This window comes from Ctenopharyngodon idella, chromosome 5 (assembly GCF_019924925.1).
Source record: "Ctenopharyngodon idella isolate HZGC_01 chromosome 5, HZGC01, whole genome shotgun sequence".
NCBI classification, from domain to species: Eukaryota; Metazoa; Chordata; class Actinopteri; order Cypriniformes; family Xenocyprididae; genus Ctenopharyngodon; species Ctenopharyngodon idella.
The window spans coordinates 25629114-25649389 of NC_067224.1; the positions used below are offsets into that span (position 1 = coordinate 25629114).

The following is a 20276-nucleotide window of genomic DNA, read 5'->3' on the forward strand; positions in this document are numbered from 1 at the left end:
ACCCCCCCCAATATTTTCACAATTTTGTCTTTTAAATTAATTCACTATTTATTTATTTGACATTTTTATTTGTTTGTTTAAAGTAACTGCAGTTGTAATAGCATACCAGTTTCGTAAATGAAGATTATTTTCAATACGATCGATTATTCCAAATTTTGACTTTCAAATTCCTCGCTGACATTTATCTAAAGTAGCTGCATGTGTAATACCAGTGTTATAAACAAAGGTTATTTTTATTTTTAACTTAATCTACATTTTGTCTTTCAAATTTCCTCGCTGATAATTATTTATTTCAAGTAACTGCGTATGTAATACCAGCTTGTCTATGGGAAATAAAATAAATCTGCAGAGACCCCTAGCTGATGCTTGGAGCTTGTGAAGCGTCAGTGCGCATGCCTGCGCCTCTGCACCTGTTCAGCAGTGGCGCGCGCTCCCGATTTCTCAGCGCGCCGCCGTGCAAAATATGGGGGCGCGCTCTTTATGGCAGGTCTCAAAAGAGGGGGAGCAGCAGCGCACGAGCGCGCCGTCGTTGTCAGGGACGGACGGGGTACAGCTGGGAAAAACACATACACACGCTCGCACACCCCCGTCTCCGTCACACACGCACATACGGCAAAAACAAAAGCGACTCTAAGGGAAGAGCGGAACGGGAGAGAGGGAGCATGCGGCGAGGAGCAGGGGCTGCAGCAGACCTTTGTTTGTTTCCTGGAAACCCTGGAGCGCGAGGGAATAAAATGGAGTGGTAGGGGCTCCGAGGCGCGAGAGGCGCGTCCACCTGCTGCTACCGGGGAGGCAGTCCGGGCTCGCGAGAGAGGGGAAACATGGTGAGACCACTGCATTGAAGTGGGTAACCAAAAAAAAAACAAAAAAACAAAAAAAACAACAACATATGACAACATTCCACACGCCGAGCGATCAAACGGAGTCTTAAGAGCGGGCGGGACGTGCGGCCCGGGTGTAACGGGAGGTGAGTATGTGGGCTGTGCGTGTTTATGTGCGTGATGCGGTGAGTGGGCCAGTGTGACGCGCGTCAAACGCTGCAATGGGGAGAAATGGTGGAGCGAGTGTCAGCTGTCATGATGCGTCCATATTGCACAGGTGTGTGAGTGAGGGAGAAGAGGAGGAGGAATGGTTCAGTGTCCTGCGAAAGCTATGAGGCGCAGGCCATCGTTTGAGGGGACAGAAAGCATTGGTGCTCATGACGAATACGTGAGGCAAACACACACGCACACACATACACACACACTCTCTCTCTTTCACACACACTTACACACCATCCCCCCTAAGCCAAGGCCACAGCTACATACGCAATCGTTCACAGACAGCAATAACACAAACGATGTCATGTGGCGATATTCTGTATGCGCCGTTTTACGCATTTTCATTTTCCCCGCGTTTTGCTTGCGGTCGGTCCTCGCGGCTCAGCGCATGCGACCGATGCGGCATTTGGCGATGGGAGATGCAGAATAGCAGAGCGCGTATTATAGCGCACCAGGCCTTCAATAATTAAGGGTGGACTCAAACCTGTTACGTCTCTCTGAATAATGTAAATTCTCTTGGTTATCCGAGATGTTGAAAGCGTGCTCATCTTTCAGGCTCTTAATATAATCATGTTTAGAAGTATGGAGGACCCGTCGGTCACCGAATACCTGTCCTGGGAAGCTGTTACGGAAGTTTCTTTGATGCTTTCAAGCTGCACATCACACGTACGGCTATAACAGAGCGGAAGGTCTCTTGCACAGCTACAACCACCCAAAGCAATAACACAATCAATCAATCAATCAATCAACGAAACAATCAATCAGAATGGACATAGGTCTGTTTGTTTTCCACACAGATGCCAGACTTGTAGACAGTATTTAAACCTTATGAGTTAAGAAGTCAGTCAGTGTAGTAATGCTTTCATTGACATAAATGGATGATGGTTGATATTTTGGTTGCTTGTCTGGCAGATTGACCAAGGACAGATTGCAGCAGATTTATTGATCTCTGAAAAAGATCAAACAAACTCACACCAACGTGGATTCGGTCTCTCTCTCTCTCTCTTTTTATGTGTCTATCTCTTTCTTACTAACTCTCCACCTCTCTCTATCTCTTCTGTAATTCCATTGTCTGTCTCCTGGGTGGATGTTGAAGCTGAATAAATATTAATTTCATTTTTAATAAAAGCAGTTTGCAGACAGAGCCACTGCCCTGTTCTCTGTCTCTGTCTGCAAAGCTGGCAAGAATGAGCCCAACCATGCTGTTCTCAGAACAGCCCTCGGCTTTTTCTCATACTGGCACTGGATTGGAAGGAGCAAATCCTAGATCATTATATAGCCATTTCCAGGAAAACAGTATATGTATAACCCTGGGTGTTGTTGGAAATGGGTGTTATGGAATTTTCTCTTGCTTGGATTTATTCTGCCAACAAACCTGTTGTCTAAACACTGATGATATTCTGAAATTATCCAGAGAATGTATATATTTATGGTGTATATTGTGTTGTATATATTTATATAAGACAAATGTATTTACAGTAACAGCTTATTGAAATAGTTAGGCCATAAACATCGTGGATTTCAAGGTATAGTCAATTTAAGTAAATGTTGGCGTCTTTATGATCAGAAGCACGTTTTAATGATATTTGATAAATAGCCTACATATCTGAATTAGCTGTTATGTTTGTTGAACAATAAAATATCATGGTAACACTGTACATTAAGGTTCATTAGTTAAACATTAGTTAATGTATTAACTAACATGAACTAACTGTGAGCAATACATTTGTTACATTATTTACTAATCTTTGTTAACGTTAGTTAATGAAAATACAGTTGTTCATTGTTTGTTCATGTTAGTTCAATGCATTAACTAATGTTAACAAGATTTTAATGTATTAGTAAATGTTGAAATTAACATGAATAAATATTAATAAATGCTATATAGTTCATTATTAGTTCATGTTAACTAATGTTGTTAACTAATGTACCTTATTGTAAAGTGTTACCAATATCATAAACATGAGATTGAATAAATTCTGCACCTACAGTAGTATCCACTGCAGTTTCATATGGAATTCCAAGTGATAATGAAATTAGATTTTTTTTTTTTTAATTATGTTTAAACAACATTTATATTTGAAGTGTATATAGAATAAATAATGCAATTGGAGCAGCAAACCATGGGCAGTGAAATACACATAATGCCCACTCAACAGTTTCAAAACTCTTGTTCAATTCATAAATCTTCAATAGGTCAGTTCTGGATTCCTATGTAAATTCACCTCGTGGGAACACTTCAGTGTACTAGAGATCAGCATTTCTCCCCAAAGCATATGAAGTGTTGTCATGTTTATTTATTTATTTTTTTTAAATAAAAAGCTGCATGTCTTTTTACTTATATATATGGCACACTATTCTGACACATGCATACACCGCCTGAGGCAAGAGAGAGCACTCTTTCTTTTTTCTTTCTCTGCTGTTATAAAGCTCTTTCATTTCTTTCACATCCTCAAGAGTTGTACTTCACAGTGAAGGGCAATCAGAGGACAGAATGATGTAAAACAATACAACTCACTGTAATACTGGAGAGTGAGAGAGAGACAGAAACTGAAAACGGGACACCAGTCAAGGAAGTACTAGAGAGAGAATGCTGATTTGTAACTCATAGTTAGAATGATGAATAAATCAATCCTCAATGAATTGTGGGAATATAAACTGAATTGAAGTTTTGAACATCGGAACACGGATGTTTTTTCTGGACCTTCAGCTAAAGTTTTCCTAAACTTTTTTTGGGAAATAGTTCACCCAAAAATGAAAATTCATCCCACCATCATGTCTTTTTAAATGTTTTGTATGACTTACTTCAATGGAACACAAAAGAGGTTTATGAGAATTTCCTAGGTTTTCTTTTCTATTGATTAAGAACTGACATTATTTTCTGACAATTTTTTTTTTTTTTAATATAATTTTCTCTTATTTTCTGCATTTCACTTGCGGTCTTGCTTGTGTACTAATTTTATACTTTAAACTTGCAATTGTGTACTGCAAATAATATTGGCTCCTATGACAAGTTGCTTGGGATATTCCTCATTTATAAGTCGCTCTGAATAAAGAATCTGCTAAATGAATATGTATAGATGTTAACACCTTACCAAAATATCAAAAACACTACTGGTTTATCAGTCAAATCTAGAGTTCTGCAAAATGTGAATTTGTTTTCCGTTTTGTTTTTTCTTCTAGACTTAAGTGCTGACAGATTTTGAAGATTGCATGGCTTCCACTATAGCCTTTACTGAGTGTGTGTCTTTGTGTTCCTACAGGCTGGACAGTGGTAATTATGTTAGTGAGAGAGAGATTCAGTTCAGATTGATGGATGTTCTACAGAAGTCTCGATTCTCAGGGGCAGATCACAGCCCCTGCCCAAGAGATTCTAGTGAAAATGGTAGGAGCTCCCACACGCATATAAAATTCAGCATTTTATGTAATTGTGTATTTATTAATTATTTATTCTATTTTATATATTCAATTTCAAATATTACTGTCTGCATCTAATTTATAAATCACATTGATTTCAGTGTAATATGTAAAATTCATCTTTATATCTGTACACATTTTTACAGATGTTTGTCAGGAAAAGCTTGCATTTCACTTTAAAGATCTTTGTCTCAGCATCTTTTTGTTTTTGTTTTGTTTTTTAGAACCACATGACCCATTGGCAGATGTGTCACATGATATAAGGCGCTGTGATGACATCCCTCCTACAGTGCTGTCCCTGCCCTCCCTCTGTGGCCAGAGTCAGACCTCTGAAGGTCCTCTTAGCCCAGCTGACCTGCATGATGGGTCTGTCTCCAACACCACCTCTCTATCCTCTCTCTCTTCATTCTCCTCTCTTTCCTCCCTCTCATCTCTCTCTTCTGTGCCCTGTTCCAAACCTGTGACGCCCTGGTCTGTGCCGCAGACCTGTGACAGGTCATCCCTCTCTAACATGGACTCCAGGGGCGGAGATTGCCTTAGCTGTCTGATCCCCAAAAATCAGACAGAACCGGAATCCTGTGAGTCCGTACTTGGCTTTGCCAGCATCAATTTGCAATGCCTTGGCCCCGCCCCCAGCACAGGTCGCTATGGTGACCAGGTTCTATCTGACCAGCTGCTCAGTGGTCCCGCCCATCCAGCTGTAACCAATGAGGGGGCTGAGGAAGGGAGGTCGATGCAGGAAAGCGAATCAGATGAGGATCCTGCATCCAGGAGCATATACGAAGGTCTTGGAGAGGAGGCACAGGACTGGAGCTGTCTAGAGACTCTCATCAGTGAAAGCCGTATGGAGCTGTTGGACTTATGCTCACGCAGTGAACTTGCAGTCAATCTGTTCTGTGAAGAAGATGTGGAGAATTACATGTTTCAAGAGGAGGAGACAGCACTCAGCACTGACGTCTGCTCACTCAAGATACGCTATGAGTCCTATCAGGATGGAGTGCAGGAGAGGAGTGAGTCTGCCCTACAGGATGAATCTCAGCTAGGTTTCTTTCCCAGTTTACCTTGCAGTAGAAAGGAGGGGCCAAAAGAGAAGCCAGACCAATCCATTGAGATTAAGGGTGATGACCATGTGACACCCAATATTAGCCCAGACAGTAACTTTCTTTTTGACCTCAGTAATTCTCCAGAAGATTCCGGTGAATTCAGTGATGACAGCTCTTGCACAGGCTCCCCAGACCATGCGCTCTCCCTCCGTCATGGCCGTTTGTCCAGAGAAAACTCTAGCTCCTCCAGCCAGCTAAGCTACCGCCTCCGAGCCAAGAGGAAGGTGGCCTACCGAGAAGACTACTTGTATGATGTGGACTCTATAGAAAGTGAGAAAAACGCAGAGAAACGAGATAAACAGCCTGCTGGGCTCAAGAAAGAGCGTGATGATGACTGGTGCCCGAAGAAGAGGCGGCGGTCCAACAGGAAGGACCCACCTGTCATTATAAAATACATAATCATTAATCGGTTTAAAGGCCAGAGGCACATGAGAGTGCGGCTGGGACGAGTCGACCCATCACCTGCTGTGGTCTGTTTGAGTCCAAATGCTCTGCTACGCTATGAGAGACTTGCACCATTAAAAGCATACTGGCAGGAAAGAGAAAAGGAGCAGCAGGAACAGAATAGATTGACAGCTGCAGAAACAACAAAACGTCTCAATGGTTGCAAAAGACCGCCAAGCATTACACCCAAACGCAAGCACAGGTTGGCCAGACTCAGAATCCAACAGATACATGCAGTACAGAATTCCCCCCCCAGCCAAACTATAGTGGTCCCTGCCAACAATCAGCCAGAGGACACTGAATCACTGAAAAGCACAGAGGAACCAAAAGAGGACATTACCTCCATTACACACACTGCCAGGGCTAAAAGCAGAACACAGGAGAGAGAAGAAAGAAGAAAGGCAGGTAAAACAGGAAAGATAAAGAAGTTCAAAAGTGAAGCAAGACTTCGGTTGAAAAAGTTAAAAGAGGCTGAGACACAGGAAGTGCCTGAAGCCTCTGAGATTGAGCAGTGCAACCCATGTTTACCAGAAAACCTTAGTAACTCTTTGGAAGGCAATGTCACAAATGAAACCTCCAGTAATGACCCTGAAAAATGCACTTTGACCCCAACAGCTTCAGGGACTGAAGGAAACGCTGAACTCCTCCCAGGGGGATACCTGCAGACTCTTCTCGAAGCCTCTGAGTCATCGAGCACTGCTAACATCACCTATTTCCATCCAGGGCTGCAGAATCCCACCCTTCAGCCAGTCCAGAGCTGTGTTCTCTCTCCTCCCTCTGAATCAGAGCTGCCCCACTCTCCTCCACCTATGAACCATGGGCCCCACCACACACATTATGCTGAGCCAAACCTTACTGAACCAAACCAGCCCATTTCATGGCCATCCCAACCATCTGCTGAACAGCTGCCCTTCTCCCCGGACATCCCAACCCAGTCGCCTATGATGCCATCAGGCTTTCCCACACCATTGCCTGTGTTAGCAGGGGATGGCACAAATGTTGCAGGGTATGGGCAAGTGTCTCTATCAGGGTGCAGAGTGTCATATGAAGAGTCCCAACCTGATGCTGAGTATGGTTTGAGCCCAGCTGGGTCTCGGAGTGACAATGGTGTAGGGCGACTGGTTAGTTTTAACTCCCTGGGGTCACTTTCTGCCACCTCTAGCAACTACAGCTCACTCAGCCTAAGAGAGGGAGAAAGAGAGAGGGAAGAAGAGATCGGTGAGATCAACGATGGCTTCTTGCCGCATTGCAGTCCACGGCTCATCCTGCAGCAAAGTCTAGAGGAGGTTGCTCCACTTCGAGAGTCCACTGACCTTCTGGATATCTCCAACTTTACTCCTGACAAGTTCCGTCATTCATCGCTATCTGAGATGTCTCCACCAGACACACCAAACTCTTCCCCACAGCTGCTGGGGAATTGTGGTAAAGTTGGAGAGTTCTCGGAGGCAGCAGAAGCAAATGTACAATGGAACTGTGGAGCTGTCCCGCAACTAAATGAAGATGGAAACCCACATCTCCTTCAGATACACTCTTTCAACACAGAGGAGGAAGATGTAGAGCTAAGGGATCACAAAAGTTCAACGAAAAAGGGTGGGAAAAATGGTCAAGGCACCAAAAAGACCAAAACCCCAAAAACAGTAAAAGGAGAGAAAGTAAAGCTCCCACGTCAGGGTTCTCGTTCTGTGCGGAAGATCAAAGCCTTGCTAGAGGGAAAAGCAGCCAAATGTGGCGGAGGGTCAGGAAGTTGCGCTTCATCCCCCACCCCATCGCTTGGCTTGATTGGAGCTCAGGGGGAGTGGCCTATTACCGGAGGACTGTCAAATGATGACCAACGAGAATTCCAGGAACCATCAAACATCCTGTCCAATATAGTGTCCGGCATGGCTGAGGTACAGCGTTTTATGAGGGCCTCTGTGGAACCTCTTTGGGGGCCTTGCCTGTCACCAGGTCAGCATGCCCTCCAGAGCCAGACACTGAAGATTCTGGGTAGTGCCGCTGACCTTAAAAAGCGGGGTGGTGCCTCAGGCGGAGGTCGAGGGAAGAAAGGGGCTGGGCGTGGTGGTAAAGCACTGCCTAAACTTCTCCCACCAGGCTTCTTTCCTACCCTTGGATTAGACTGCCTCCCACTTCCACACCGCCCAGCCCACAAAAAAATGTACCGCCACAAAAGCAGCGCTAAGTTTGCCCGTGAGGAACTCTTAGCGGGCAAAAGGGACATAAAAGGAGTAGCATTGACCACTTTGGTAGAGAAACGGAGGTAATATTTTCTCTCTGCAATGTGCCCCTTCTCTTTCTCCGTTCCCTTCCCTCGCACCCTGCCAAATCCTCCTAAAATCCTTTCCACATTTCAGAGCTGCATGGCACCGACTTTACCCACAATCCTTTGCCTAGCCCACTGGAAGGCAGGCACATCCTGCATGTCAGCCCTGCTAAACTACCTACTAGACTGACTGAAGTCTCACTGTCATGGCTGCACCCTACTCACCATTGCTGCTTTGTTGCATTTTTATCTGACAAATTTTCAGTTGTTTTTATTTGTGTTTTGTTTGTTTTTCAAGAAGAAAAATGCCTTGAAAGTCTTTGGATTCTCTTTTAGTGTGGTGTTTATCTAAATATCAATTTTTTGTCTTTTTGTTTTCCGTTGCAGCTATAACACTGTATGTGTTAAATCGGTGTCACAGCACCATGGTTTAAACCGAGCCCAGCGCCCTGCTCTGTCTCTCAGCAAATGGTTGCCTTCTGTTCAGGGGTCAAAGGTCATGTGTAGTATTCTGTGCTAAGAATTGTTTTCCCCTCGTTTCTGTGCCAACCCCTCAGAACATTGGGCTTTGACAAGCTGAAAGAAAGCATCTTCACCAAGATGTTCTTGTTTTCTGAGGTTTTGAAATTTAAAAAGAGATTTTTTCATTATTATTGTTTGTTTATAAGTTGTGAAAAGGGGGTTCATTCATCTGTTCTCCAGTGAATCTCCTCCTGCCAGTATCAAAATGCTGTTGTACACAAACATATGCACTATTTACAAAACAAGATTATATCAAACATGTTTAAATTAATGTGCCAAACTATGAACAATTAAATGTACAGACATTTTTATCTACATAAATATTTGCTGTTTTATAATGTGGCAGTGATTGAGGAGTGTGTGTGTGCTTGGGATTTGGGGGGGGGGAGTTGTTAATCTGAGATTCACTCCTGTTGCATCACATCTGTACAAACAGCGAGGAGTCATCTCAACAATCAAAAGAAAAATGTTGGTTTATTTTCTATTTTACACTCTTGGCTAGTTCCAGATTAGAGGCATGAAGTGAGAGATGCATGACAAGTATTGGTGGTAGGAAGCCGAAGTGCTCTAATGGCAGAGAAAAACATTGGTTGCCTTTTATTCAGATGTATTTCTGGATGGTAAAAGATCACTGTTCATGTATAACAAGGTAAGAAAATGATCATTCCTTCTTATAACAAGACATATAATGCATTCTAACTTGTTTACGTCCCCAAGTTTCTAATTTAGCTTTCAGTAAATATTTTTCTCTGTACCTCTAATGAATTTTACACCCTTAAAACCAGTTAAGAACAGGACCAAATATTTTTTGAAGGTTTTTCTAATTTGTTGCTAGTGATGTGCATGCATTTAAAACATGATATGAATATGTGCTGTGAATGCTGATCCCCTGTATTATTACTTTCTCTGACTCGCCTGTTTTTTCTTACCTGATCTCAAAACCATTGTTTTTCTATTGCTGTTGGAATGTTATTTGTTGTGTTATAAAAAGAGGGAAAGAAGCCAACTTGGTTACCCCCATGTACTGTTTACTACATTGCTGCAGGATTGTACAACTCCCTGGATCCCCTCTTTTGTGAATATCTATTTGAAAAGAAATATTCTCTCTCTTCTCTTTTTTTCTTTTTTCTTTTGCCCTTAGGTTGACAGAGTGTGAAACACTTTTAAGTTGTTCACTACATTGGATTAGTTTGTGAACTGTTCCTCCTGTTTCAGAGTTCAATGGGTATTTGTGCAAATGCTGTTCACATTGCTGTGAATGAATTGAGGTTAAATTATTGGAGAAAATGTTGAAGAACACAGGTGCAGATGATGAGTGACATTCCACAGCTGGTGGTGTGATTCAGAAGTGAGCTCCTCTGAAAACTTCTTGATTTTAGGGTTAACTAATCAGAGCTTTCCCAGCCAAATCAGCCTCACCATGCAAAAGGCCAGGAAATATTAAGACAGTGAAAGTTTGTTTGTTTAAATTTGTAGTCCAATTTTTATCTTTTTCCCCCCATGCTGAGTGAATGGAGATGTAACAGTTGGTTCAGGTCCGTTGGCTCAGGGAACCCAACTGCATTCACATCTCTCATTCCCTCAGCTGTCCATCTCGCCATACAAACTTTAAGCTGTTCTCAGCAGTGCCCCCTGCTGTACTGTTTTTACATAGCACTATTGTTGCTAAACCTGCAGGACATCTGTGATGCCAGTGCAGGGTGCTCTTGTTCATATTTTGAGAACAGAGTTTTACACCAGTGAAAACTTTATAGCACACCTCCCCTGCACTAACTGTTCATATTTTTAAAAGTTCTTAAACAGTGTTATTCCCCTATAAATGCATCATGTAAAGTTAAAACAGGCATATCAAAAACTTAATTGTGCCCTATTTATGAATGTATTATATTGTCAAGTTGGAAGTATTTTATTCATGATTTATTTGACACAACATTACTTGTAACTACTTTTGCCTTTTTTCATCATCAAGGAAAAAAAAAAAAAAAGAAACTGTTTCTACTGCCTGGTCCGTCTTCACCAGGTGGATTCTCAATGAACTTGATGTAGGAAAAAAAATGATGACCTGTATATTTTTCATTGTGCCAATTTGTAACATATTTTCTAAGTGTATATTTTTCTTAGAAAGTGATGTGAGGTCGTTCTTACTGTGGCTTTGTTCTTTTCCCTTTTCAGCAAGTGAAAAGGTTGCTAATTGCCATGTTTTATTTCTTTCTTTTTCTTTCTCTCTCTCTTATTTGTTTTTTGTTTGTTTGTTTTAAAACCAAAAATTGAAAATACTATAAAAAAATAAATAAAAAACTATTGTAAAGGAGAGAGAAGGAGAGCAAGCTGTGACTCTTTGTTGAGAGTTTTTGTAATCGGACCAATCTTGTTGTAAGAGTGTTGTGCTCTAGTAAAAATATATATTAATTTAAAGATAAAAAAAGAAACCATGAAAACAGACAGTGGAACAATAACACTAATTTGTGATCTCATTGCTGTTTTATAGATTTTCATGTAAATTATTCTAGTATTTTGTTTTTGTTGTATCTGTCACAAAAGTTGAAATATTTGTGATCAAGCCTGTATGGTGACAAATGTAATATTGGTAACTTGCTGAGTTTTGTAATCATGTTTATGGAATAAATATTAATTAAAAGAGCTTTTGATCACTTGTTTCAGTACTGTCTCATTTCTATTTTTGAAAATACAAACAAATCTGATTTAACAAAATTTGATTTAGCCATTCTGTTTTCCAACATTGATGCTCTGTCCATTTAGTTCGTGCTCATCTGGTACCAAATCTTAAATATTTCCAGAGGTGTATTTGAGTAAATGTAATTAGTTACGGTACTTGAGTATTGTTTTGGCTACTCTGTAGTTTTACTGAGTATCAAAGATATTTGCAACTTTCATTTTTTACTTGACTACATTTTTGAATAAGTATATGTACTCTTTACTCCACTACATTTATAATGAGCAATGCAATTACTCGATACATTTTGCATGGCACCTAACTTTTTCTGCAGGAGTTTATTTCTGCTTCAAAAGAAGCGACTTGTCAACAAGGTTACTTTACGTGAATGCGAGTGCATTAGCAAGTAGTTGTGAATCGCTAGTGTTTTGTATATGAGAACAGGACATGACTGCAGTCACCGATGAGACTGAAACCGGCACATCCAGTGCAAGACGGCTTTGACTTTTTAATTTTACTTTACATTATTTTATTTATCTGTTATATTAAAGATAGCTTTTTGAAGGATGTTGATTTACTTATGCTCTTTTTGTACACTTGAGCTTAACTAAGACTAGATTGTCTATAGACGTTTAAGAGGCTGTTCTGTCGACCTTGATTCATTGCAGTTTTGAAGTGTTCGGTTTTATTTTGATTATAGAAAATAAATATGATCGCTCTTCTCACAAATCAACTGTTTCTTGTGTTTCACTGCATGTCTCTTTGGTGTTGAGGACTAGTGAATCTTTGAGCCTATATTTAGTATGTGTAAAATACTTAAGTATTGTTAATTGTTAAAATCAGATAGGCCTATTCTAAGACTATTACTCAAGTTGTTTTAGAATTGGTGACTTCTAACTTGTAATGGAGTATTTTTCACTGTAAGGGATCTGTACTTTTACTCAAGTATGGTTTTCAGGTACTACTCTTTACACCTCTAAATATTTCTATTTTCCGAAGAAATCACTGAGCTTAAAAACTAGAACAGCTGCTCTGGAAACAGAATTTACAATGTTCTATGAAGCATAATGAGGTCTGTTTAAATGTCATCTGTATGATACACAGGATAGTTTTAATAAAAGCCTGATGACTTAAAGGTGCAGTATGTAGGATTTCTGTCCGCTAGAGGTCGCTAGAGGTCTATTCAAAACAAAGGCGTAGCTTGATGACGCCAAGTTTGAGCGCGGAATCTCGGGACATGTGGTCTTCACCTCAATGGACGATGCAAAAGAATAGGGATAGGAGTCGGGAAGAAATCATGTTTATGGATGCGATTATTTACATTATTGTAGTATGAAGCAGAGCAGGACCGAGTGTTGTGGGAGCTGAATGAGGCCGCTGGAGCGATTGCGCAACACACGCCTCACGAGCAGCGGAGCTTTTATTATGCCACAGTCGCCGGCGCTGCTTCCGCTTTTCCGGTCATGAGTATGAGGTAACACAGCTCTGTTTATCATATTAGATACATCTGAGAGTGTTGAAAATTATGTTATAATGTTACTGTGCGTTCGCTCGGTGGCTGCTGTGAGACACTTGTTTGAGACTCACTGCAGTAAGCTAGATCGATTTTAGAATATCATATTAAATGCTGGATGGCTTGTGTTGATAAATGGCATGCAATTCATTTTAAAACGTATTGTATGATGGAGAAAATTCTGTATTACTGTTACTAAAAATAAAGCTGCATCTGATTATGCTATGTTAGGCTACTTGACAAAATAGTGTTTTTCTCTGAGGCATGGTAAAGCATGGTACTCGCAAAAAAATTAGATTTAAAAAATAAGACTAAACGTGTTGTAACATCAATTAGTTTTCTGTCTATATATATATCAAAACAGTTGTTCCCTTGTCTATTAAAACGTGTAATATATTAAAGCGTCTTTAGTGTTTCCATGGTTTCTACAAAATAAAACCGGAAACCGAGGGTAACCCTCTAGGCGACTCCTCAGACGTCCCGGAGCCTTGGTTAAAATTGCAATTTTCTCACGATTTACAAATAGTTGGAAACATTTGGGATATTGTAAGTACTCAAGTGAACTAAATATATAACACTGGCCTAGTGGTTTTTGGATACTTTACTGCAAAAATATTACATATTGCACCTTTAATACTTGCGTCATTTCTATCTGTTAGCTGGTTTCTAACTGTATATCTAATTTGTTAAGCTTTGTATAATGAACATCATGCTGAAACTGTAAAGTCAAACATCATTAACGTGTGTTGCGCGTATCTGTCTGTTTAGCTGCCATCTAGCTCCCAGGAATATATCCAATCATATCCCAGAAACTGACGCGCGCCACAGTTTATGGGCGTGTTTTACCTTGAAGCGGGCGGGGCGGGGCCATGAAGGCACATAGTGCATTTGCTGCGCAGATGAGCCCGAATCAGAGATAACCGGTACCGAGGCCCTCTGCACTCACTTTATTGAGGTTAACATTGATTCAGAAGATAATTTTTACTTACAGTGTTTTGTAAAAAAAACACTGTACACCACCCCGACACTATAGGCACCACGGATCAGCCCAGAATGCCAAATATAAAGATTTTTAGTGGCAGTTCGCATCCGGATCTGTCGCAGAAGATCGCAGACCGACTGGGACTCGAGCTGGGGAAAGTGGTCACCAAAAAATTCAGCAATCAGGAAACCTGGTGAGTTATTTACAGTCAGAATTTATACTGAAACTATGCTTTCCCAGAATGTTTTGGCTAGGATAAATAAAATGGTAAACACATGGTAACCATATGTTTTTTTAGTTTGTAGTTTTCTGAATTGGAAGATGTCGTCTGGCGCAAAGGTGCCTCATACAGGCAACAGACTCACTTTCCCAGCATGCACCTGCATTAAGCATGTGACTCTGGGGCAGCTAATGCTAATTTTAAACGTCCTGTCTGGCCTCCTCTGCCACGTGAGGAGTCACACTGTTATTAAATGTGCCCTCTTAAAGTGTAGCTTTATCGATGTTTTTTTATAGTTATTTTATTATTATTGGTTGTAATACTACTATATACATTAGACGTAATTTAAAAAAAACACAGGTACACAACCACTCTCGTATCTAGACATGAAAATATCATGTTGGCTCTGCTGTTTGTGTTTATATAATTGACATTTAGCCCAAGATGAGTGGAATGCTTGTGACCCTAGAAGATAAAATGTGTTTCTCTCTCTTTATCTGCTCCTGACATGTGATAAATGTAGCCAGGTTCTTGACGCAACCGTTTCAGTTTGCTTTTTTAATGGTTAACAGTCTGATCCCCAGTGAAGACCATATTAAATATCAGCTCAAATCAGATACTCTTCCTTTAATCAGGCAGACAAATATAGATTTATAGTGCACTATCTTTAGTGACTGAGACTCAGCCTTGCCTGTTATTTTTTTTTTTTTTGTCTGTGTGTGTGTATAGTGTGGAGATAGGAGAGAGTGTGCGTGGAGAAGATGTCTATATTGTCCAGAGTGGCTGTGGCGAAATAAACGACAATCTTATGGAGCTGTTGATCATGATCAATGCCTGTAAGATTGCGTCGGCATCCAGAGTCACCGCGGTCATTCCATGTTTCCCCTACGCTCGGCAGGACAAGAAGGACAAGGTGGGGGTGAGAGGAACAGCTTGCTTATTAACACGTACACACAGTTAATCATACATTAATCACATCACTGTTGGTGGATCCATGTGGGCTACTTTCTGTAAGTCTTTCTAATGTGGTGTCAGTGTATGTTTCTTGTTTTCTCCTTTTCGGGCCTCTTGGCAACTTACAAGGCATGGATAATTATGCTTGCTCTTTTCTTGTTAATGTGTTTATAGTTAGTGGTCATAATGATACCCATTCATGAGTGTATGTTTACGAGTGAAAATTTTGTCTGGTAGAGTCGGGCTCCAATCTCAGCCAAGCTGGTCGCCAACATGCTGTCCGTAGCCGGAGCAGACCACATCATCACTATGGACCTACATGCATCTCAAATTCAGGTACACACGGTGAAACGCCTTCCCTCCAAACACCCAAAACAAACCCTTATCTCTCATGAACAGAGATCAGTGACATAACCCTACAGTCAGGCACAAGTAAAACTGGGTGGCATTAAATTTCTACTGCATTTTACAGTTCTAAATCTTGGACACTGAAAGTTTTTTTTTTTTTTTTTTTTTTTTTATTTTTTTTTTTTTTTTTTTATGTTTTTAGGTATGATTTTAAGTCAATGTGTTTTTATGTGTTGTTAGGGATTCTTTGACATCCCTGTTGATAACTTGTATGCTGAGCCAGCAGTCCTCAAATGGATAAAAGAAAACATCAATGAATGGAAGAATTGCACCATTGTTTCTCCTGATGCCGGTGGAGCCAAGAGGTGTGTTTTCTCTTTCCTCTCCTGTCTCAAAAACATTGGGTCTCATTCAGTAACCATGTGTATGCAGAAATTTATGTGCGATTGTCAGAAAATAAATCATGATTAATCAACTATCGTGCATATATATATGTGTGTGTGTATATGTATGCGTGTGTGTATATATGTATATTCTAAATTTAACAAAAAAATTGTAGCATCAGCTGAAACCACACACATGCAAAAATCACATACTCTCAGTGGTCTTATAAACATGTTTATACATATATATATATATATATATATTTTTTTTTTTTTTATAGGTTTATACATTTTTATATTTCATAGATAATATAAATAAATAAATAAATAAATAAATAAGGGCTGCACGATTTATCGCACAATATGAAAAAATAACATTGAACTTAAATCGCTTAAACGCGATTCTTAGTGCGATTATGAAATTGCAAAGGCTGTGATTGTTTTTTTCCATCTGAAAGCACTGCTAAGTTTGAGTCGCTTATAATGTATATTTGACAAAGCAACACGCGTCAAACATCTTTCCAGACATGAGAAGCATTTATTAACATCCTGTCCAACAAAAGACATTTATTAACATGTTTTTACTCCAAACTCACTTCATAACGACAGTTGAGCATCCTTCTGTGAGATGATGTGGCTTCTTACACAGAATAAGGCAGTCGTGTGTTTATTAGTCATGTTTAATCAATCAAAGCGTTTCATTCTTCTGTTTATTCAGCTACAGCTATATGACACGTGTTATCTACTTCTGTGGCAGGGCATATTTGTTGTTTCTGCGCAAGAGCGCCCTCTGGCTTTCAGATGGAGAAGCATTTACTACTGATCACAGAGCCGTACAGCTCTGACAAGCTGCGCATAAAATAATCGCAGCCTTTGCCAAATCGCGTGCGGTTTAATCACGATAAATTGTGCAGCAATATATATGTATAAGGTCACTTTTTTTTTTCTTCTTTTTGATATGTATGAGGAAAAAGTGACCTAATTTTTCCATGTTTGCTAAGTGACCAAAAGCTGTGTGGAAACCCCCTATATGGAAATGGTTTGGGCGTGTTTTACACAAATTACTAACCTTGGGCGAGAGGTGGCGAATTTAGGATACTCCAAATTCATTAACACTACAATGAGGTTAAGACCAAATTAGTGTCTGTATCCACGTGGTCTAAATTCAGACTGCCGGATACCAATTTGAATACTTTACACAATTTTCAGTGAATGAGACCTATTCTTTTCCTCACTCATTTCTTTCCTTGTTTCACTTTCTTTCTTGTCATTTAGTTTTCTCTCTGTTTATCTTTCTTACATCCAGTTTGTTTAAAAAGTCTTTTAAAAAATAATGTATTGTGTCATATTTTTGAGTATTGGATTGCATATAATTTGATTTAAAGCAACATAACCCTTTCAGGCTGTTAAACCTGGAGATTTGTAGTTTATAATGTTGATCAGGCTCTTGAAGACGATGGACATGAATGTGTTTTACTCTTTTAGGTGTGGAGGGTAAGGAAATGTCAGGTTTTTTTGTGTGTTTATGTGTGAGTGTGTGACTCTCTGCTAACAGTGGATGGCTTGGCCTAAACCTTTAGCTGTAAGTTATAGTAGTGGGCATTTTTAAAAAAAAAAAAACGTTTGAAGCCTTTTAAAGCTTGGCTAATTTAATCATGCTGATTACATCATGTGATTTGTTTCTGGAGAAATGGACTGACTACAGCGACCCCTTTTGTAACAATTTTAAGGCACTCAAGTGAGTGAGTGAGCTTACGCACACTGGAGTTTGTACTTTGTACTTGTTTTTATTGTAACATTTGCGCATGTGGTCTATCTGTGATGTCTGTATGCGACACTTGCAGAGAAGCCTGAATGCATCCATCATCATTTCTCACTGTTGTACAGAATGTTACCTAAGCATTGTGTGTTCGTTTTATCAGAGTGACATCCATCGCAGACCGACTGAACGTGGACTTTGCCCTAATCCATAAGGAGCGGAAGAAGGCCAATGAGGTGGATCGTATGGTGCTGGTTGGGGACGTGAAGGACAGAGTGGCGATTTTAGTAGATGACATGGCAGACACGTGTGGGACAGTATGTCACGCTGCTGACAAGTGAGGACTCGCATGATAAACGATCACTTTCATGCTCAAACACATGCAAATTCATGATTATCCTGGTATCTGTCATGCCTCCATACAGGCCTGTCTGTTTTAACTGCATGTGTGCCTCTGTCCTTTATCAGACTGGTGTCTGCAGGAGCCACTAAAGTCTACGCCATCTTAACTCATGGTATCTTCTCTGGGCCTGCCATTTCTCGGATCAACAATGCCAACTTTGAGGCCGTCGTGGTCACCAACACAATTCCACAGGAGGACAAAATCAAACACTGCAACAAGATTCAGGCACAGACATTTATCATATTTAAAAAAACTGTTACTGTTTAAGGCTGGGTAATTTCCAGATAATCACAACCAATTTAGATATTGATTTTTGAGGGATTTTTTTTTAATCATTTTTTTAATTAAAACAAATGTTATCAGTTCACACAATTATGTAATATCCATAATAATATGATTATGCATTAATTGTTTTATATGTATTTCAAAGACAGAATTGAATCCCAAGCTTGTGAATGATTGTTGAATAAAAGTATTAAACAAAAAAAGAACCCAAACATTTAAGCAGTAGTATAATCTGGTTTTAACCTCTGGAATATCCAAATCTGATTTGGTTGTTTTACAGATAGTATATTTTTTGTTGTTCTTTGCTCTGCTCATTATGACTGATTTTATTTTTCTCTCTCTCTGCAGGTGATCGACATTTCTATGATCCTGGCTGAAGCCATTAGGCGAACTCATAATGGGGAGTCAGTTTCGTACTTGTTTAGCCATGTCCCCTTATAGCACGCACATACATATACACATGTCATCACAGTGTAGACTCACATGATGGAGAACCATTGCTGGGTCTGTCACACGCAAGAGTGTCACACACGCATCATTACCTGAAGACATATCCTGGACAGTGAATGAAAGCCTTCCCCCTTTCTGCTGCATGTGCTGACTCACCTTTTTTTTCCCCCAAGAACATTGTGATGTGTAATAATTCGATACTCTTATTATCTTGATTTCCATCTGCTCTCCACTCAGTATATTTCACCCGTCACACTGTTATATAATAGTTACTTGCATGTTAGTCTGTCTGTTATTTCTTTAGGAACCATTTAAAACCAACAATTAAACAAAAACAATGCTTGTAATGGAAAATCTCCTGTAATACTGGATTTTTTTTCTTTTTTCTTTTTTTTTTTTCTTAAAGGTACAATGGACGTTTATGAGATTTGTAACATCTTAATTTTATTGAATCTAATTACTAACATGTAGCTAGATTGGAAAAGATTAGAGAAGGGTTAAACCCCTTTAGATTGCTGTTGTTATGGCAGCTGAATTTTTTTCTTACTTTTGTTTCTGTTCTCAGGTTTCAGTTTTAAGTTGTTTTGTCCTCTTTTTTTTTCATCTTTTCAGGGTCTTTTGACAGGGTGAAAGCCAAGATCTGAGTGGACAAATTAGGTCATTTTTTAAAGTCGTGTTAAGATGTTTTCTTTTATGTTTGTTCATGTTTACAGTTAGGCAGCATTTTTGTCTGCTTGAACAGAGCTGTGAAGTGCCCTTCAGATTTGCCTGAACACACACACTCAAGTCATATTAAGTGGCTACTGTGGAATTGGCCTGAACAATCAGCCTCTTTGAACCATTTTTTTGTTGTTTCTTGCTTATGTCTCTGTTGGTCTGTGTGTTTTGTCTTGAAGTATGTTTATTTTTTCCCAAGCTACTTAAGCAAGATAATAGAGATAATACATTATACTACAGCTTACACTGGAGCAGTATGTGAGATGACAGAGCTTTGATTTGATAGGTCTATGCCGTTTGCCTTAATGAAGGAGAAAAATACTGACGACTGAATCTTGTCTGAATAAGTAAAGCATTTCATGTACAAACTACACCTGCTTGTTTCTCCTATTTTTCCATTTTTATAATTTCATGAATATCTTTTCATATTGAGGTGCTTTATGCATCACGAACAGAAATATTTAATTGGTTATTTAAGCCTAACTTCCGTAGGCTACATGGAGCTCTGAAAGCTGTGCACACAAATGTAGACGTTTATAAACAAGTAACAGCCTACACAAGCGCACTAGGTGGCGCATATAGGCTATATCTGTCTACTGATGTTGGTAGTTTGGAGATGTTTTCCATGAATCATGACCTATATGGATTTATTATCAATAAAATGTGGAAAGTGGTTTGAGGTCTGGTTTACAGATCCTGTCTAGGTCTATTCTGGCTTACAGCCCACAGCTACCGATGAGATATAAATTAACATATCCGTCACTCAGCACAAACAACAATGAAATTTTCAATATTTAAGTAA

At 39.8% G+C, this 20276-nt stretch overlaps 2 protein-coding genes across 3 annotated transcripts; both read left to right on the forward strand.

Moving 5' to 3' along the window:
* The first annotated feature begins 418 nt into the window (after positions 1-418).
* Positions 419-11437, forward strand: nexmifa (neurite extension and migration factor a). Its single transcript, XM_051895079.1, has 4 exons — positions 419-967; positions 4304-4425; positions 4682-8261; positions 8652-11437. Exons 2-4 carry the CDS (start codon positions 4353-4355, stop codon positions 8782-8784), a joined length of 3786 nt encoding a protein of 1261 aa, XP_051751039.1. The 5' UTR covers positions 419-967; positions 4304-4352; the 3' UTR covers positions 8785-11437.
* A 2405-nt stretch (positions 11438-13842) lies between these two features.
* prps1a (phosphoribosyl pyrophosphate synthetase 1A) lies at positions 13843-19845 on the forward strand. 2 transcript variants are annotated; one of them, XM_051894385.1, is made up of 7 exons: positions 13843-14148; positions 14905-15094; positions 15367-15465; positions 15718-15842; positions 17783-17956; positions 18088-18247; positions 18656-19845. In XM_051894385.1, exons 1-7 carry the CDS (start codon positions 14027-14029, stop codon positions 18746-18748), a joined length of 963 nt encoding a protein of 320 aa, XP_051750345.1. In that variant the 5' UTR covers positions 13843-14026; the 3' UTR covers positions 18749-19845. The 2 variants fall into 2 exon arrangements, with proteins under 2 accessions (XP_051750345.1, XP_051750346.1); XM_051894386.1 differs by having other exon boundaries at positions 14905-15088.
* The last annotated feature ends 431 nt before the right edge of the window (positions 19846-20276 follow it).

What these genes read in the sequence shown, in the direction of transcription:
- prps1a (XM_051894385.1), top strand. Translation starts at nt 14,027, where the DNA reads ATGCCAAATATAAAGATTTTTAGTGGCAGTTCGCATCCGGATCTGTCG. An exon ending in ACAAGAAGGACAAGGTGGGG is followed by an intron (nt 15,095 to 15,366) that starts GTGAGAGGAACA and finishes TTTGTCTGGTAG; the next exon opens with AGTCGGGCTCCAATCTCAGC. An exon ending in AACACTGCAACAAGATTCAG is followed by an intron (nt 18,248 to 18,655) that starts GCACAGACATTT and finishes CTCTCTCTGCAG; the next exon opens with GTGATCGACATTTCTATGAT.
- nexmifa (XM_051895079.1), top strand. Translation starts at nt 4,353, where the DNA reads ATGGATGTTCTACAGAAGTCTCGATTCTCAGGGGCAGATCACAGCCCC. An exon ending in AAGAGATTCTAGTGAAAATG is followed by an intron (nt 4,426 to 4,681) that starts GTAGGAGCTCCC and finishes TTTGTTTTTTAG; the next exon opens with AACCACATGACCCATTGGCA. An exon ending in ACTTTGGTAGAGAAACGGAG is followed by an intron (nt 8,262 to 8,651) that starts GTAATATTTTCT and finishes TTTCCGTTGCAG; the next exon opens with CTATAACACTGTATGTGTTA.